Source organism: Lithobates pipiens, unplaced genomic scaffold (assembly GCF_037356315.1).
Source record: "Lithobates pipiens isolate NorthernLeopardFrog02 unplaced genomic scaffold, aLitPip1_a1.2 Scaffold_30, whole genome shotgun sequence".
In the NCBI taxonomy this organism is placed as follows: Eukaryota; Metazoa; Chordata; class Amphibia; order Anura; family Ranidae; genus Lithobates; species Lithobates pipiens.
In genome coordinates, this window is record NW_027507791.1 from 147,827,109 (window position 1) to 147,846,034 (window position 18,926).

The 18,926-nt window shown below is 42.3% G+C and overlaps 1 protein-coding gene and 1 long non-coding RNA gene across 2 annotated transcripts in view; one reads left to right on the forward strand and one right to left on the reverse strand.

Moving 5' to 3' along the window:
* The window catches only part of RHOV (ras homolog family member V), a 160,669-nt gene that overhangs the window by 115,257 nt on the left and 26,486 nt on the right, over positions 1-18,926 (forward strand). The window contains exon 2 of the mRNA XM_077464928.1: positions 6,775-6,833. Within this exon, the coding sequence (XP_077321054.1) occupies positions 6,775-6,833 (59 nt within the window). The remainder of the gene's footprint in view (positions 1-6,774; positions 6,834-18,926) is intronic.
* LOC143943279 (uncharacterized) lies at positions 7,809-13,245 on the reverse strand. Its single transcript, XR_013264904.1, has 2 exons — positions 12,087-13,245; positions 7,809-8,779 (listed from the first exon to the last, which is right to left on the reverse strand). It is a non-coding gene; the product is annotated as an uncharacterized LOC143943279 (long non-coding RNA).

Below are 18,926 nucleotides of genomic sequence, written 5' to 3' on the forward strand. Positions count from 1 at the left end.
CTAAGCCCTTGTATACAAGGTTGGAAATTCCGACGGAAAATGTCCGATCGGACCATGTTGTCGGATAATCCGACCGTGTGTGGGCTCCATCTGACTTTTTCTGTCAGAGTGTCTGACCAACAAAGTTTGAGAGCTGGATCTAAAAATTTTCCGACAACATGATCTGATGTGCGGCAATTCCGATCGTCTGTAGCCTAGTCCGACGGACAAAGTGCCATGCATGCTCAGAATAAATCCTGAGATGGAAGCGCTTGGTCTGGTAAAACTAGCGTTCCTAATTAATATAGCACATTCGCCATGCTGCAATGTTAAAAAATTGTTTAAGTTGTTTTGCTGCTCATATTCACACACACTTCTCCAAAACTTATTTCTTTATTCTTTTTCCTGATTTCATGAATAGAATATTTTTATTTGTCAGATCTTCCGAATCATTTATTTATTTTTTGCTTACATTTTGTGCTTGCTTTTTTAATAAAGATCTCCCCCTTTTTTTGACATTTTGCTCATCTTTGTAATTTTTTGGGTGTTTTGTGTCAACTCACCACAACACCATCATTATCTTTTTTTTATTTTAATCTCGAGGTTGTTTGTTGTTGGTGCCCCTTGTTAATTTGACTTTGTATTTTTGAAATGTACCTGCCTACTCGCAAATAAACTGTCCTTTTTTTAAGTAAAACACATAGGCAAGTATTTCTTGAACCAACAAAAATCTTTATTAGGTGTCAGGAACAAACAGGAAAGCAACGCTGGAGAAACTGGTAAATTTTTTTCCCCACGTCCACATACAGGAAGTCGTATGTCGCTGACATCACTGCCAACATCACTATACTATTATACCCCTTGTAATTATAATAGTAGGACCCCGAGTTGGGGGGGGTGGGACGATGCGGACGTGTTTCCCATCAATTGCACCTCCACAATTGGGAAAGTCCCAACAGGTGGCAAAGTGGGAGGCCACAGTCTGCCATTCCTGTGGCGTTGAAGGAAACTGGAGTCAAACAAGAAAAAAAATTAGTAATTTTGCACATCAACATTGCAAGCAGATTAGGCAAAAAACATTTTTCCCCAAGATCAGTATAACATTTTTTGAAATGAGTATTTAAAGCCAAAAGTATAAGGTCCCCTTATCAGATTCCTCACCCCCCCCCCCCCATATGATGGCCCATTGCAAAAAATTGGGGGGGGGGGGATGTTTTGGACAGGTAACCCTCTCCACTTCATTGAGGGCTGAATGCATAAATGTGTGATACTTTGACCAGACCCTCCTTACTTACATTATCGGCAGCCCACCGGACAGGTAAGAAGTGTCAATACTAAAAAAAATGAACACATGGAAGCACATTTTTACATTCTGCTATTATTTATCAAGATAATAATAGGATAAAAAAAACTTAAAACAGCAGCATTTGAAAGTATTGAGGAAGGCCCTTGCAATACATACTTTGGTGAAGTCATCCATAAATCTGACCACAAAAGAGGTAGGTATAGTGTGTATTGGGTTTGGCAAAGTCAGTAGAGGATTGGTATCAGCTGACTTAGCAGTTAGGGGAGGGGGGGGTTCCTAATGAGTTTGGCCCACCAAAGAAAAAACCTCTGGCACCCTGCATAAATTTATGCACACACATAACATTTGTACAGATTTTAGGGAGTGTTTAGGGGAAAGCAATACTATGGAGCTGACAAAAAACATTGCTAAGTGACCAGGCTAGAGGTGTATGGGCCCAGAAAAGCATGCTGGGGATGTTGGTGAAGGCAAATATGCATGAACGACAAAAAAACTTTAAAAGCTTCTAGCATGCATGAGGACAAAGGGGCACAGCATATTACAATCATGGTAATTGGGGAATGATGAAAGAAATACAATACATTGGCAAAACGTACAGTGAACTGCACAATATTTGTGCTACCGGGGTGACCGTTTGAAAACCACAGTCATTGACCATTTCAGACTGGCCGATCTTAATGGGACTCTAGTGTATCCCCTATTGGGGGAGAGACAACTGATGTGTTCAGGTCGACCGGAGAAAACTTCTGGCCTGAGTGTGCTTTCGGTCTTGCCATAGTGGGGAGAGGGGACGCTGGGTTTGACATGGTGGGGCGGGAGCCTGGCGAGTCTCGTGTGAGGATTCCTCATTCCAGTAGTAGGTCTTGACCATCTTGAAATGTCGAAAAGAAATGGGATCTTCCTTTATGTGTAAATGATAGCTTGAAGGGAAATGCCCATCTATATTTTATCTGTTTGTTGATTTGCTGTTGCTGCAACGACTTAAAGTTCCTTTGTTTTTTCACTGTGGAAGGGGCTAAATCTGAAGAGTTGAACTGGTACTCCAAATAATAAGTCCTGTTTGTTGCGGGCTGCCATCATCTTCTGTTTTATACGGTAAAAGTGGGGCTTGGCTATAACATCATGTAGTAGCCCATCTGTTCTTGGGGCAGCCAGAGCTTGGTGGATTCAATCTATCTCCATTTGGTTTGCGGCAATGCCAGGAATCAATTCTTTCATTAGCTCTCTCATGGCCCCCTCTAGGTCAGAGTGTGTTTCAGGGAGGCCGCGTATGCGCACGTTATATCTGCGAGAGCGGTTTACTAAATCCTCGATTTTTTTTTTGATTTTTTTTATTTTTTTAGTATAGGCCTCCTCTAGTCTGTCCTGGAGGTCAGAAATCATATTGGAGTTTTGATTGACCTTTTTGACTGTGCTGTCAACCTTATTTTCTATGAGGTCAAATCTTTCAACTATACTGTGAATGTCCTTTTTTTAAGATCAGTGGTAATTATGGTACAGGCTTTGGAAATCTCTTGTTGCAGCATAGTAGAGAAGCGTGCTAATAATACTCCAGAATAGTGTGCTTGCTGGGGCTCTGTCATGGCAGGGCTGGCCTGGCTGAATATGGCCTCTGTAATTTCAGCCATGTTTCTGTCCATGGAGGATACGGGGGAGTCTGCAGGCTCCCGCATGTCCCTGTAGACATCTGGGGAGGGGCGCTGTGATAGCGACTCACCCTGCTGATTGATATCTCCCAATGAGTGTGAGGAGAACGGGTCTCTGATTTGATCAGGATGGTTGTTTGTCCCCCATCTACTGGGTTTTGTCTGCCCTGGAAGCTGTGCTGCCTTAGCAGTTTAGACATTAATGGCTGTGTGCTCAGTTATTTTGAGGGGACAGCAAATTTACACTGTTATACAAGCTGTACACTCATTACTTTACATTGTAGCAAAGTGTCATTGCTTGAGTGTTGTCACTTGAAAACATATAATAAAATATTTACAAAAATGTGAGGGGTGTACTTTTTTTTTTTTAAGGTATGTGTGTGTATATGTGTATGTGTGTATGTATGTATATATGTATATATGTGTATGTATATATATATATATATATTACAGGGTACAAGGAAGTTCTGCCACCTAATTTTCCATTTTTAATAGCAGATAATAGTGTACACTCATGAGATACATCATTTGCTCTGGATATCAAATAAAAAGACTTTTTTTTTTTTTTTTTTGGCCATTTGACCTCAACATATACCCACATGATCAGTTAACAGTGGCCTGTGTTACATGTTGTAGATAATGTAATTTAAACAAGCCAGCGTGTGGTTTTGTGTGAAGTGCTTGAATCCAGTAATGATCTGTGGACAGTCTGCAACCTTCTCACTGCTTGATCTCAAAAGGGGAGCTGATTGTCCAGGATGGGTTGTATGGCCAATTGTCTCTGTTCTAGGAGACCAGGCTGGCGATGGGAACATTTTTTCTTTATTCATGAACATGCATGTTTATAACACAATTGTTCAGGTCTACTTGAGATCAGACCATAAGCCATGTCTATGGTCACTCCCTGCTCTGCCCCTCCAGTGCACACTGGAGTGCTGTGCTGAGGAGGGGGGGTAGGAGTTGCTGGCCCAGGCTTTCAGCAGTGCTGATCGGGCATCTGAGTGAATCCCAACGTTGTCATGATTCTTAAATACTTCCCACCAGGCCAATGTGTGTGTATATATATGGCCGGGTTGGAGCTCTGTCCTTCTGACTGGACTTTCAGGAACGTCCTTGCCCGCGCAACGGCGTAATCCCGATGTGCTCGTGTCACCCAGACACGGCGCATCTTGGATCGGCAGGAGGGCTCTGTGATTGGCCCTCCTGATCACATGACGGCCATGTCCAATCACAAGCATCATGTGATGTAAACAGCCGGTTGCTAGGCAATCGGCTCTCCTCTTCTCACACAGAAGTTATCGCTGAGGAGAGCAGATCACTGCAGCCGGCTGGTAATCAGTGAGTATGAGCTGTTTTTTACAGCTTTTTACTCACTGATCACCAGTCTAATGTAAAACACACATGCCCCCAAATAATAAAAACACAGGTCTCCCACAGATGTCCCACTAAAATCACACGTCCCAGTGATCACCTGCACACATCTGTACATGCTCATTTGCATACATATTTCCGTGATCACACAAACCAAGTATTATACACTTAACTGTATTTTTTTTTTTTTTTTACCAAAAACATGTAGCAGAATACATTTTGGCTTAAATTTATGACCAAATTTGATTTTTATTGCATTTCTTTTAAAGAAAATATTGTTTTTTCCAAATTTCCGCTTTTTTTCGCTTATATCGTAAATAAAAACCGGAGTCGTGAATAAATACCACCAAAATAAAGCTCTATTTGTGCAAACAAATGATAAAAATTTCATTTAGGTACAGTGTAACATGACCGCACAATTGTCATTGAAAGTGCAAGAGCGCTGAAAGCTGAAAATTGGGCTGGGAAGGAAGAGGGCAAGTGTGTCCTGTATTGTAGTGGTTAAAGAGCATGGAGCAGATTTGCGACATCTGCCTACACCGGGCTTTAGCCCGCTCCTTCTGGGTCACATGAGAGCACAAGTTTCTTTTAAAAGATGAACTTCTTAAACTGTTTATAGTCCCCCTTAACCTAATTTCACCTAACGTCCATGGTTGGAATTTTATTGTTTCAAATGATCAGGTTGTCAAATACAGGTGATCAGCTCTGCGTGCTGCGATTTATGGCTGCTCTAGGATCCCATTCTATTACGCAGATGATCATTAACTGCATTATGGCACAACAGAATTATAGCTACTTTCAGATATCTGGTTGGTTTTATGACATTCTGCAGTGCCTCTAATACGTTTTAGGATGGGTCCCAATAACGCAGATGTGGCAGCCTCAGTGGTTCTCTGCATTTTCTACCTCCTGATCACAAAGACTTTATTTTAGGAATAGGCATTAGTGCTCTAATAAAAAAAATCCACCTGTTAAGCTGGCCATACACCAGTAAAATTGTGGTTTAAAAGTTTGCATGAAAATTCAGAAAACATTTGACATATCATTCAATAGTACCACTGTTGACTCGCCAAATTTTTGTGTGAAAACACTGAAAAATGTTTAGATTTCCATGCCAATGTTTAGAATTGTATGTTTGCACATTATAATAAGTGTGTGTGTATTTATATAATACTTTTTTTTCATAAAGAAAACCACTGTTTGGGTATTTTTTCTGAAACAAATAATTGTTCTCCTATTAATATTGCTGCTTACTATATATACATAAAATATTGGTGCTACTGGTGTATTGCCAGAGCTTTAGTAAAAGGCAAGACTGGCGTTGTTACCCTAAAATATTAGGGATAATGATGTTCTTCCACTAAAATAATTGATGTGTAGCGGATGACATTTTGAACAAAGTGTCATTCATGTGTAAATTTATTTTTTTGCCTTAGAATGGTAATGGGGTTCTGAGGGTTAATTATGTAGGTTAACTTTGACATCAGTTTGGCTGTTCGAGTTCTGCCTGGTCATGTGTACGGTGAGGTGCACATGACAGGCCAGAACTAGGCCTGGTTGGACGTTTTGGGTATCGGCTTCCTCGGAAACCAATTAGTGGGTGTGCCGGGCCCTGCTGAGGAGTCTAGGGAGGGGTACTTAAGATGTTGAGGTGACATGTTACGAGTAACTGAGGGAGGATTCAAGGCATCCGGGTGTGCTCTCGGCTTGGAGAGGCACCACAGCTCGTGAAAGTGACTGGGGGAGGACTGTTCGGAGGAGGACCAACAAGCTGGCATCCCGAGAAGTGCCTTGTTACTGAGTTGGGAAGGACATTGACAAATCCACTCTTTTTCCAGTACTCTTAAGGAGACAGGGAACGTTTCAGGTACTGAGGAAAAAGGTTCCTGTTCACTTTCAGTTACAACTTGTTCAAGGTCAGAGATTTTACAAGTTCTGAATCAAAGTGCTGACTGCCATAATCTCTGGCTACAGATTTGTTCAGCCTTGAAGTGCCCAGCTGAGAGTGGCTACTCTCTGGGCGGTACTGGAGACTTTGTCTGTATTTCAAGGTGCCTGAGTTCTTCACCCTTGCCCTCTGTTCCCATAAAAGACTGTGTTGTTGGATGTTACCTCTGCAAAATAAAACCTTTCAAAGGGACTTTATTGGTGTCAGCATCCAAAGTTGTTGGATATCAACCCTGGGAACCCCTAGAAGTGGAAGAACAAGCCAAGTGGAGGTAACCGGTAAGCCCAAAAGGTTAAGGCCGCCCTGCAAAGGGTTATGGCCACTACAGATGTATTGAATAATTGTGCAGTTTTAGCTAGAAAAGGCCTAGATGAAGGTGTGGGCATTAAGAAGGGGGTAAACTAAATGTAACAGAACAAGGTGTGTGTGTGTGTGTGTTTGTGTTTCTGAGCAACTGTTTTAAACATTTTCATTAAATACAGTACCTCAGAATATAATATATATACATATATATTTTCTTTCAGTTCAAGTGTTGGTGGATGAAGCGCCTGTTCGAATTCAACTTTGTGACACAGCAGGACAGGTATGCAAAGAGAATAATTTTTTTACCTGTCATGTCAAGTCGTTTTCTCTAGCTATTCAGCACATATATACTACACTGTTTTTTAAAAATTTCCTCCATTTCCTCTTGCACTGAATGGAAGTGCAAGGAATTTTCTGTATCAGGGCGCACAGCAACAAGTAAACTGACAGTGGTTTTAACCATTCCCTACTTTAACACTAATAAACTGTTCTGGCTACTAATAAAATGTAATCTATAACCAAAACCTTTTCTATTGAACAGATATAGAAGGTTGGTTAAATCCCTTTCTATTATAGGAATAACCTTAAAGCGGTTGTAAATCGCTCATGTTCAAAAAAAAAAAAAAAAAGCAAGGCAATGGCATAATGTGCTAGTATGCTTTGGATTCTAGCACACTATAAAATGCTTAACTTGGAACGAAGCCCTCCAGCACTGTAAAGTCACAGCTGAGAGGGCTGACATGTTCCCCCTGTGTCTTCTGCCATAGCAACCATTGTTATGACAACCTGTCAATCGCATTCCAACCCAGAGGATGCCCGTTGACTTCTGAGATTGATGCTACCTCTATCCCAGGAGCCAATGGTGGATATTGCGCACCATGCCGTGGTGAGTAAGGACAGAAGTGAAGCCTTAATAGGTCCTAACACTTCAGAAAAAAAATTACAAATATTGATAACCTAGCAATGAGCAACAGCTGGGGTCAATGTAAAATAAAAATGGGGTGGAAAGTGATTCTAAAGGCAATTTTTAATTATTATTTTTTTTTAAATAATAAATGTGATACTTGTCTGCTCTGTGCAATAGTTTTGCACAGAGCAGCCCCAATTCTCCTCTTCTTTAATCACTGAAGGGAATGTAGATTGTCTAAAGGTGATTTCTTTAACCCCTTCATGTCTGTCATAGTGTAACGTTCAATCCCCACACAGGCCTGGGAGATTAGCCCATTGAGACAATGACACAAAACAACAAAGTCTCTCCGAGCAAATCTAATCTTTATTCTTTGGTGTGAATATTTAAAGGGGGCTTTCAGAAAGTACCACCCTTTGAACGTGTCATACAGATTATCCAATCATATACAAGTACAGCCTACAATAAAAGTGAAACTAGCAATTCCTCAAAATTATGTGCTTTCCAAGAAATGAAACAACTAAATAAGATAACAGTAACATGGGAAACAAAACTAGACTAGCAAAACTTGAGCATACATTTTGTGAGGTGGATGTTAGAGACACAAAATGGAAACCAAATTTCTTAAAGAATGAAAGCGGTTAAGCTAAATATCCCTTCAATCCCCTCTTAGATCCTATAAGATGATCTCTACATTCTATGCTGTGTCTTAATACTTCTTTGGGGTTGTGGCGTTGATTGCCTGATGACTCTTGATATATGTCATGTAGGATAGAACCTTATCAGGAGATTGAAGGCGTGCAACTATGCAAGTGCAACACTTAAAGCAGAGGTAAAGAATCAGAGCAAGGATAAATATCATAACAATAACAAGGACAATGTCTTTTAACCATGAAAATATACCTCCAAGCCCAAATCCTGCAATCCTGTAGCTACAGTTAGTGATGATTCAGGTGGGTAGGAACACTGTCAGAGAGATCAGGATCAGGAGGCAAAATGCCTGGCCAGAAGTCTGTGGTGAAATAAGCGAGGTCATCTTCTCTGGCCGGACCTGCTTTCCCAGGAACTCCTCCTTCCTCTGCTTGGACTTTTGCTTGAGGGCCTCCTGTATCCAAGATCTCCTTCCAGCTCTTGGTGCTTTGGGCAACCTTTTTCACTCTGTTGGCATGGATCCAGGACTGGCAATTTTCCACTGGGATGGCTGTTCTGGTCACTGCAACCACTGTGGTAGGAGGTCCAAAGGGATACTCTTGCTTCTTACTTCTGTTCAGCTATTGGGCCACCACGGTGTGTCCCACCTTAAAGAGGTGAGTAGCTTCCTGTGAAGAAAAAGGAGAGGTGCAAGCAACATTTCTCTCAACTGTATCGAATGTTTCAACCAATTTCCTTACATATTCTTCCTGTATTAAGTCTAAATCTACCTTTTCCATCATTAAAGGTGCTCTGGCCCATGGGGTGGGGAAAGTTAGACCCATCAAGACTTCAAAAGGTGAATACCCTGTTGTCTTGGAAGGGGTCATTCTTATTTCTGCCAGGACTGCTGTGAGGACCTTCTTCCAGTTGGCAAAGGTTCCTCCTGTGGCCTTTCTTATTTTGTCTTTTTCTAATTGTTCTGTTCATTCTTTCTATTATCCCTGAGCTTTGAGGGTGGTAGGGAATGTGAAACTTCCATTCTATCTTGAGAGCTTTTACCAAGTCCTGGCAGACCCTTGATACAAGGTCCATTGTCTGAGTTTATTTGAAGTGGGCATCCCCATCGAGGAATGATTTCCTGAATGAGGATCCTCACTACTGTTTGTGCATCTTCTTTTGTGGTTACAAAAAGTTCAACTCATCTTGAGAAAATGTTCACAATTACCAAAAGATATTTCTGTCTTTTGCCTAGTTTGGGCATGTGTGTGAAGTCAATCTGCAAATGTGTAAAAGGAGTGTTTGGCCTTGTGTGGGTTGCTCCTGATACATGTGATGCATCTTGATACATAATATTTAATCCTCCAGGAAAGTTCTGGAAAATAAAAATCTTTCTCCAATAGTTCACAAGTGGCTTTCCAGCCTCTGTGACCTATTCCATGGTACTGGGAAATAAAAGTGATGCACTAGCTACTGGTATACATGGCTTCCCCTCTTTGCAGAGAAGTCCAGTCTTTGGATCTTTCTGCACACTTATTTTGTCCCAATCCCTGAGATCAGCTTCTTCTGCACATCCCTGCAAATCTGAAAGAACCTGATCATAGAAGGGCAATTCTGGGGCTAGCATGGGCATTTAGATCTGTGCATTTTTGTGAAATATCAGCTTGTTTAGCAGCTAAACCAGCCAGAGCATTTCCATTGGCTATCTGTTTGTTGGCCTGTGTGTGTTCTGCAGTGCTGTGAAAGATAAATCAGACCTGGGTGATGTGTCTTGGTGAATGAGGTTTATGCAATCATGTTGGGGCACAACCTCATCCTGTTCTCATTTTAATTCTAAAGGGCATTTAAGATTGGTGCTGGTCCTGCAGTGGGAGAAGCATATTTGATGTGCAATTTTGGATTAGACAGCACGATCACCTCATAGCCACTCAACCTCTGAGCAGACATGTGCTGTGTATGTACATTTTTCAATAGGATTGATACATTGTTGGTGGTGTGAAGTGTCGTGTCGTGCCCCAGAGTGAAAGAAGTGGTCATCTGAACCATCATCACACAGGACACGAGAGCTCTGAGACACACAGGCATGCCCTGAACCTGCACCAGAACCATCTTTGAGGGAAAAAAAAACAATAGGGCGCAACTTGCCTCCATGTTCCTGAGCGAGGACACCTGACAAAGTCTTACAATTTTCCCTTGCAAACAAATAAAACATTTTTTTCCATAATTAGGGAGGCCGAGCCCTGGAGCCATTACAATAGCATTTTTCAAATACACAAAAGCATTGCACATTTCATCTGACCATTTTATACAGTCTGGCATGTCTGAACCTATGGCTTGTCTCAGGAGATTGTCATAGTAGGAACAATCAGGTATTCATTGGCGGCAGTAACCATTCATACCAAGAAAGGTAAGCATGTCTTTCTTAGTAAGTGAGCAGGGCAGACCCACAAGAACCATAGCTCTTTTGTGATTGACTTTCCTTTCTCCTTTTGAGAGTACACAACCAAGATATGCAACCATTTCCTGACACCATTGCAATAATTTCTTTGACACTTTGTGACCACTTTCAAAAAAACATTTCAAAAGATCCCTCGCATCCTCCAGGGCGGCCACCGAGTAGAACTGCAGATGAGGAGTCACATACTGCAGCAGGGATGAACAGTGTCCTGGTATCCAAGCTCTGAGAGTAGTTTGGAGGACAATGGAATAGACTGCAGAGGAGTCTACATAGCCCTGGGGCATTCTACACCATGTTAGTTAGTTAGAAAGCAAAGATTGGCTGTGTCTCCTCATCCACAGGGACGGAAATAAAAAATGCATTCAATAAATCAATCACAGTAAAATACTCTGCATCCTGTGGTATGGCAGTATTGGTGACACATCAGGCACTATTGGAGCAATCGGTACCATTAGGCTATTGATGGCCCTTAGGTCTTGTACAAACCTATAGTCACCATTTGCCTTCTTACTGGGTTAATGTTAATGTAGGGCGAGACAATTTCCCTCTTGGTTGTCTCTGCGTGTAACCCCCTCTTTGTCCTTGCCCCCTCCCTTTTTATAAAAGTTGCCCCTTTTATTTCCTGAGAAACCATTTTGATAATGTGTCTACACTGGTGTTTGCTTAAGGATGTCAAAACATCCTGCAACATCCTTTGCTGTCAGAAATCAGTTATTGTGCTTGTAGCCCACTCTGATATTTACTGTGTCTCCTCATGTAATGAAGTCTTTCATGAAACTCTTATCTGGTTGTGGAATGTAAGGGGGAGGAGGGGGGTGCATGGTACATGCATAGAAAACGTTGATTTAACCCTTAAATCCACACTCTCATGTCTCTGTTAAACCCATCATGTCTCTGTTAAACCCATCGTGGACAATGTTGTGGCTAGGATGCTATAGGGAGCCTCGGTCCAGCCGGGGATCTCCACAGCATGTTTATTTTCATCCTTATTTTTCTTTCTAAACATTCTGACTTTTATTTCCTTTCCTTTTTTTTTATATTATTATTTTTTTCTTGGCAAAATTCCAACAAGCACTCCTTATGGCCAGAGGTTCCCCTGATCACAAGCAAGCTTTGTGCATTATTACTTTTCTTATTTTTATAACCAAACAATTTTTATTTATATTTCAATTATTTTTTTTGGCAGAGTGCCAACAGGTTCAAACAGTACGTTCAATTGCTGTAGTACCAATGCCGCAAACAATTCCTCACTATCTATTACGGTCAGTGAGATATTGACACTTGAACCCTGTTGGCAAAAAGCCAAATGTCCAAATTTTGCACCTGACTTCCCCTGTGCAAGAGATGTGAGTAGCAAAAAGAATTATTCAAACAGCAGGTTTTGATCAAAAGTTAGCCTCAGAGTATACTACTGACTATGCCAATTCATGTATTACCTTAAGAGAGTGTTATAAACACTGCTACTATGCTCACTATCTCATACATTGGAGTCAAAGCATTCATATGTAAATCATTAAGAGAAAACATAAATACATCACCGGATACTGTAGCATCGCTCTACGTTTCGGTTGGGGAACTTCCATCAATCACAAAAAGGAGCCGGGAGTTCACGGCAAGACGCGTCTGTCGCCTTTTATTTACGTACCCTTATAACACAGTGCAGTGGAAAGCGTCGTCTTACCTTACAACGCTGACAAATTCCACACAAACAGTTAACAGATCATCTTATAAACTTCTACAGGCGATAGGAAGATAAGCAAAGAGAAGGGTTTTGTCTGTCACACCTTAGCAGACTTTTTCTTATAATTACAGTACTGTATAAATCATTTTCCTACGAACTTCTCAGAGTCTGTGAAAGCCCCCCCAGAGCTTTCTCCTTGTTCACACGGGAACAAGTGCTGCTTCTTAAAGCAGTCTTATTAAATGAACTTCTCGGAGTCCATTAAAGCCCACCCAAGGCTTCTCTACCTGTTCACACGGGAACAGGTGCTGCTTCTTAAAGCAGTCTTATTAACCACTTGCTTACTGGGCACTTAAACCCCCCTCAGTCCCAGACCAATTTTCAGCTTTCAATGCTCTCACATTTTGAATGACAATTACTCAGTCATGCAACACTGTAACCAAATGATTTTTTTGTCCTTTTCTTCATACCAATAGAGCTTTCTTTTGGTGGTATTTGATCACCTCTCGGTTTTTTATTTTCTGCGCTATAAATGAAAAAAGACCGAAAATTTTGAAAAAAAATGAATTTTTCTTCGTTTCTGTGCCAAAATTTAGCAAATTAGCAATTTTTCTTCATAAATTTTGGCCACAATTTATACTACTACACATCTTTGGTAAAAATAACCCAAATTTTTGCATATTATATGATCTGTGTGAAATTTATAGAGTCTACAAGCTATGGTGCAAATCATAAAGATTTGCAAAAAAAGATCATATCTGATGTACTAAGGCCTATCTCCATTCTTGAGACCCTAACAAGCCAGGAAAGTACAAATGCCCCCCAAATGACCCCTTTTTGGAAAGTAGACATTCCAATGTATTTAGTAAGAGGCATGGTTAGTTATTTTAAGTTGTCATTTTTTCCCATAATTCTTTGCAAAATTACGATTTTTTTTTTTTTTTTCACAAAATTTTCATTGTAATAGCTTATTTCTCCCACACGGAATGTGCATACCACAAATAACACCCCAAAATACATTCTGCTACTCCTCCTGAGTATAACGATACCACATGTGTGAGACTTTTACACAGCCTGACCACATACAGAGGCCTAATTTTGAAGTAGCACCTTCAGGCATTCTAAGAGCATAAATTACACATTTCATTTCTCAATCACCTATTACAGTTTTGAAGGCCCTGGAACACCAGGGCAATGGAAACGTCCAGAAAATGACCCCATTTTGGAAAGCTAACACCCCAACGTATAATCTATGAGGCATAATGAGTCTTTTCAATGGTTCATTTTTTTCCAGAAGTTTTCGGAAAATGTGGACAAAAATGAAAACGCATTTTTTTTTCCACAAAGTTGTCCGTTTATAAGATATTTCCAACGCATAGCATTTACATAGCAAAAATAACACCCCAAAATACATTCTACTACTCCTCCTGAGTATAACGATACCACATGTGTGAGACTTTTACACAGCCTGACCAAATACAGAGGCGCAACATGCAAGAAACACCGTCGGCGTTCCAGGGACACATAGCCTGCACATACCAAGAATTACACCCCCAAATACATTATGCTGAGCAAAGGGTAAAGAAAAGATTACCTGTGGTTTTAGAAGCACAGTTGTCCACAGGAGGATATCACTGGTCCAGGCAGCAGGCAGGGACTTGGTCAGCAACAGCGAACACAGTTTTTCAGGCAGCAGGCAGGGATACTGTCCATATTACAGTCCAGGGTTAGTGCAGAGATGTCAGCAGTGCCAAAAATATTGGTCCTGGTAGTAGGCAGGTCCTTGTGGTGTGGTCAGTGCGGCATGATGGCAGTAAGTCCTACAGGCAGCAGACAGAAGTAGAGCCTCGTTCAGGACAGAATGGGGATAGGGGTAGAGGCTTCTCCCTCCCAAATCTCTTTGAAGCCTCCGAGTCTCCAGACCCTAATCTAGGAATAAGAAAACAAAGAAAATTGTTTTCTTCTTCCAGAAAAACTATACTGGAGCCCCTCACATATGTGAGACCCCGTGTTGAATCCCACTAGTCCAGTTGCAGAATACAAGATCAGTCCAAGAGGCAGGCAAATATCGTGGTCAAACAGTCCAAGGTCAGTTCCAGATCAGGCAGAGATATATACAGAATCGTTAGACAGAAGCATGGTCGAATAACAGTCCAGGGTCAGTTCCAGATCAGGCAGAGGTATGTACAGAATCGTTAGGCAGAAGCATGGTCGAATAACAGTCCAGGGTCAGTTCCAGATCAGGCAGCGGTATGTACAGAATCGGCAGGCATAAGAGTGGTCAAATAACAAGCCAGGGTCAGTTACAAAGCAGGCAGTGGCATAAGGGGTGTGAAGGTGTATGAAGGCAGGAACTGAGGATTATGTTTACCATACTTCACTAAAAATTTATTGAAGTATGGTAACGCCGAAAACAGTCGCCTATGCAGAGGCCTGGTTGGGAAGGACATTGTGCACAATAATAAGATGTGTCTCTTCTGACTCCTGCTTTGGTACACACCTTACATCTTTTTTGGCGTCTTTTGCCTGTTGGTGTGGGGGGAATTTTATCCGGAAAGTGGCGCTCGGAGAGTCTACTAACAACGTCTGATCTGATATTTTCTGGTGGGCCGTTTGGGAAAATAAGGGCTGTGAAAACTTCCTCCTGGTAGCCAAAGAAACTTTTGGGGTTTTGGGTGGCGTTGCTGTAAATTACATATGAATTGTAAATGGCCAATTGAAAAAAATAATAAATTACTACTTTTTTGTACCAATGATATGTCCGTCTTGAGACCAGATATGGTTCCATCATTTGGTCGTTGAAGTCGACTCCTCCCATGAACAAATTATACTCGGAAATACATTTGGGTTTCTTTACGGGGCCATTCCTTCTGGGGATTTCTACGAAGGTATCGTTGTGGATAGAAGACAACATATACACATCCCTTCTGTCCCTCCACTTCACTGCCAGAACCTCCTTGTTTCTTAGACTTGCGGTTTCTCCTTTCCGCAGCTTCTTGTTCACCAGACTTTGAGGAAAGCCCTTCCGGTTCTTTTTTACAATGCCACATGCTGGCGTCTTCTTCCGGTGAAGGTTGTGGAACAGGGGCAGAGATGTGTAGAAGTTGTCTACATAAAGGTGGTAGCCTTTATCCAGTAGGGGGTATATGAGGTCCCAAACAATTTTTCCGCTGGATCCCAAATAGTCCGGCACAAATGGCACAAATGGACACTGATGGGTCGGCACAGATGTGCACTGATTTATTGCACAGATGTGCAGATTTGTTGCACGGATGTGCACTGATGAGGCGGCAGATGGGCACTGCTGAGGCGGCACAGATGGGCACTGCTGAGGCGGCACAGATGGGCACTGCTGAGGCGGCACAGATGGGCACTGCTGAGGCGGCACAGATGGGCACTGCTGAGGCGGCACAGATGGGCACTGCTGAGGCGGCAGATGGGCACTGATTTATTGCACGGATGTGCACTGATAAGGCAGCAGATGGGCACAGATGGGCACTGCTGAGGCGGCACAGATGGGCACTGCTGAGGCGGCACAGATGGGCACTGCTTAGGCGGCACAGATGGGCACTGCTGAGGCACAGATGGGCACTGCTGAGGCACAGATGGGCACCGATTGGTACAGATGGGCACCGATTGGCACTGGCGGTGCACAGATGGGCACTGGCGGGCACTGGTGGTGCACAGATGGAGCACTGGCGGTGCACAGGTGGGCACTGGCGGTGCACAGGTGGGCACAGGCGGGGTAGATCTGGGCATTGGCAGGGTAGATCTGGGCACTGGCAGGGTAGATCTGGGCACTGGCAGGGTAGATCTGGGCACTGGCAGGGTTTAGAAGTATTGCTGGCACTTTTTTTTTTTACTGACAATGCAGAGAAGCTCACTCAGTTTGCTGTCTCCTCACACGCTATCGCTGTGTGAGGAGACACATTCGGCAATGGGTGATGATCTCATTTGTTTACATTTGAGATCATCACCCATTGGAGGAGGCGATCACGCTGTAAACTGCCGCTGTGATTGGCCGTTTACAGCGATCTGTGATTGGCTGTGTCCAGCGGACACGGCCAACACAGATTTTCCCCGATGCGCGCTCCCGGGAGCGCGCGGGGAACTCTTAAAGGGGACGACGTCAATAGACGTAGTCCCGGAAATTGAGATCCGCTCTGTAGACGTAATTTTACTATAGCGCGGATCTCAAGTGGTTAAATGAACTTCTCGGAGTCTATTAAAGCCCACCCAAGGCTTCTCTACCTGTTCACACGGGAACAGGTGCTGCTTCTTAAAGCAGTCTTATTAAATGAACTTCTCAGAGTCCATTAAAGCCCACCCAAGGCTTTATCATTGTTAACTCAGAACAGCTTTTTTTTACTGCTTCTCAGAGCAGTTAAACTTCTCAACGAGGTCTGAAAACAACTTCTACATTTTCAGGTTCAAAGAACGATTTCTGAATAGATGTCACAGTGAGAAATACATATATCAATTCAACTCACCATATAGACATATATTATAATCGACCCCGGACGAGCCCCCAAACTGAAGGGAAATGTAGATTGTCTAAAGGTGATTTCTTTAACCCCTTCATGTCCGTCATAGTGTGACGTTCAATCCCCACACAGGCCTGGGAGATTAGCCCATTGAGACAATGACACAAAACAACAAAGTCTCTCCGAGCAAATCTAATCTTTATTCTTTGGTGTGAATATTTAAAGGGGGCTTTCTGAAAGTACCACCCTTTGAACGTGTCATACAGATTATCCAATCATATACAAGTACAGCCTACAATAAAAGTGAAACTAACAATTCCTCAAAATCATGTGCTTTCCAAGAAACAAAACAACTAAATAAGATAACAGTAACATGGGAAACGAAACTAGACTAGCAAAACTTGAGCATACATTTTGTGAGGTGGATGTTAGAGAGAGACACAAAATGGAAACCAAATTTCTTAAAGAATGAAAGCGGTTAAGCTAAATATCCCTTCAATCACCTCTTGCTATGGGGGCACTCGTGCATGCTTTCTCCACCACACAGAAAACACATGGCAATGCCCACTAACACGCGTCACTCTCATGGTGCCATTTAGGCTGGGTTAGCATCTGCGTGTTTCTGAATGCAAGGCAAACTGTGTTTCTTAAATGGGGTGTAATTGCACATCGCACTTGCATTACCATTTAGTCTGCGTTCTCATCTGCGTGTTTCCAAATGTGCAGCAATCTGCATCGCGTTTTCTACCATTCGTTCGGATATGTGTGTTTCCAAATGCATGGCAACCTACAAGAAAATGCGCGCTTTACCATCTGTTTTGAAAACGCATCGCAATGTGTGTTGTGTTTGTTACCATTCATTCGCATCTGGTTCTTTTTGAATGCACAGCTACTTGCAAGAAAATGCACACTTTTGCGAGTGTTTCGAAAACCCACAGCAACATGCGGCTTGCTTGCATTACCATTTGTTCACATCTGCATGTTTTCAAACGCATTGGAACCCTGTAATTTAAAAATTGCACGCATTGCCATGCGTTTCAAAATTGTGCAGCATTGTGCGTGGCGCTAGTGTTACCAATTAGCCTCTGTTTTCATTTACACATTTCCAAAAGTGCAGCAAAGCCAACATGTGCTTTGTCACTCGTTTTAAAGATGAACAGCAACATGCGCCACGCTTGCATTACCACTCATTTGCATCTGTGCATTTCCGAATGCACGGCAATTCACAAGAAAACACAAGCTTTGCCGTGCGATACCAAAACTCCATTCAACGGTCATTGTGCTTTTGTTAGTATTCATTCATATCTGCACGTTTCCGAACACATGGCAACCCACAAAATGGAAGCTTTGCACATTTCAAGAACTTGCCCCTTGCTTGCATTACAATTTGCTTGAATCTGTGCATTTCTGATATGCGGCAACCCACAAGAAAATGCACAGCAATGTGTGGCACACTTGCGTTACCATTCCTTTGCAGCTGTGCCTTTCCCAACACATGGCAACCCACACAAAAACCATGCGCTTTGCCATGTGTTTTGAAAATGCGTAGCATCACCCTTGCATTTGTGCATATCCAAACACCTTGCAACTGGCAAAATGCAAAACTTGCCGTGCTTTTCAAAAATGCGTAGCAATGTGGCATTCTCATCTGTGCATTTCCAAACAGCCCTACAATGTGCATCGTGCTTGAGTTACTACTCATTTGCATCTGTGCGTTTCCAAACACAGGGCGACCCATAAAATAAAGCAGTCTTTTTTATTTTATTTTTTCTTCACTTCAGAAACTACCTGCTATACAGACAGACAAGCCAGTATGACATGGGGAGGAGTTTACCAGCTGACCTCATTAGCACACCTTCACCCATCAACTAAGTTTTCACAGCGCCCCTGGCATTCCTCCATGCATGCATGCATTTGGCTAGCTTCCCCCGCTCCCTTCAGAGATGCTAAACTCCCTGGGGCCACATGCAGCCCATGGGACACCCCTGATGTAGTGCCTGCCTGATTTGGATACAGAGTGATTGGATTAATGGTGTGTCCTCTTATTATATAGTTTTGGTAAATATAAAGGAGATTGTACAATCAGATTGTATAGTGTATGGCCACCTTTTATTCACCTAAAATTAGCTAGTTGCGCTTTCGTTGTTATTGTTAATGGCACACAGATGCAAACATATTTTGCCACATGAAAAAAAAAGTGACAAATGCAGTAA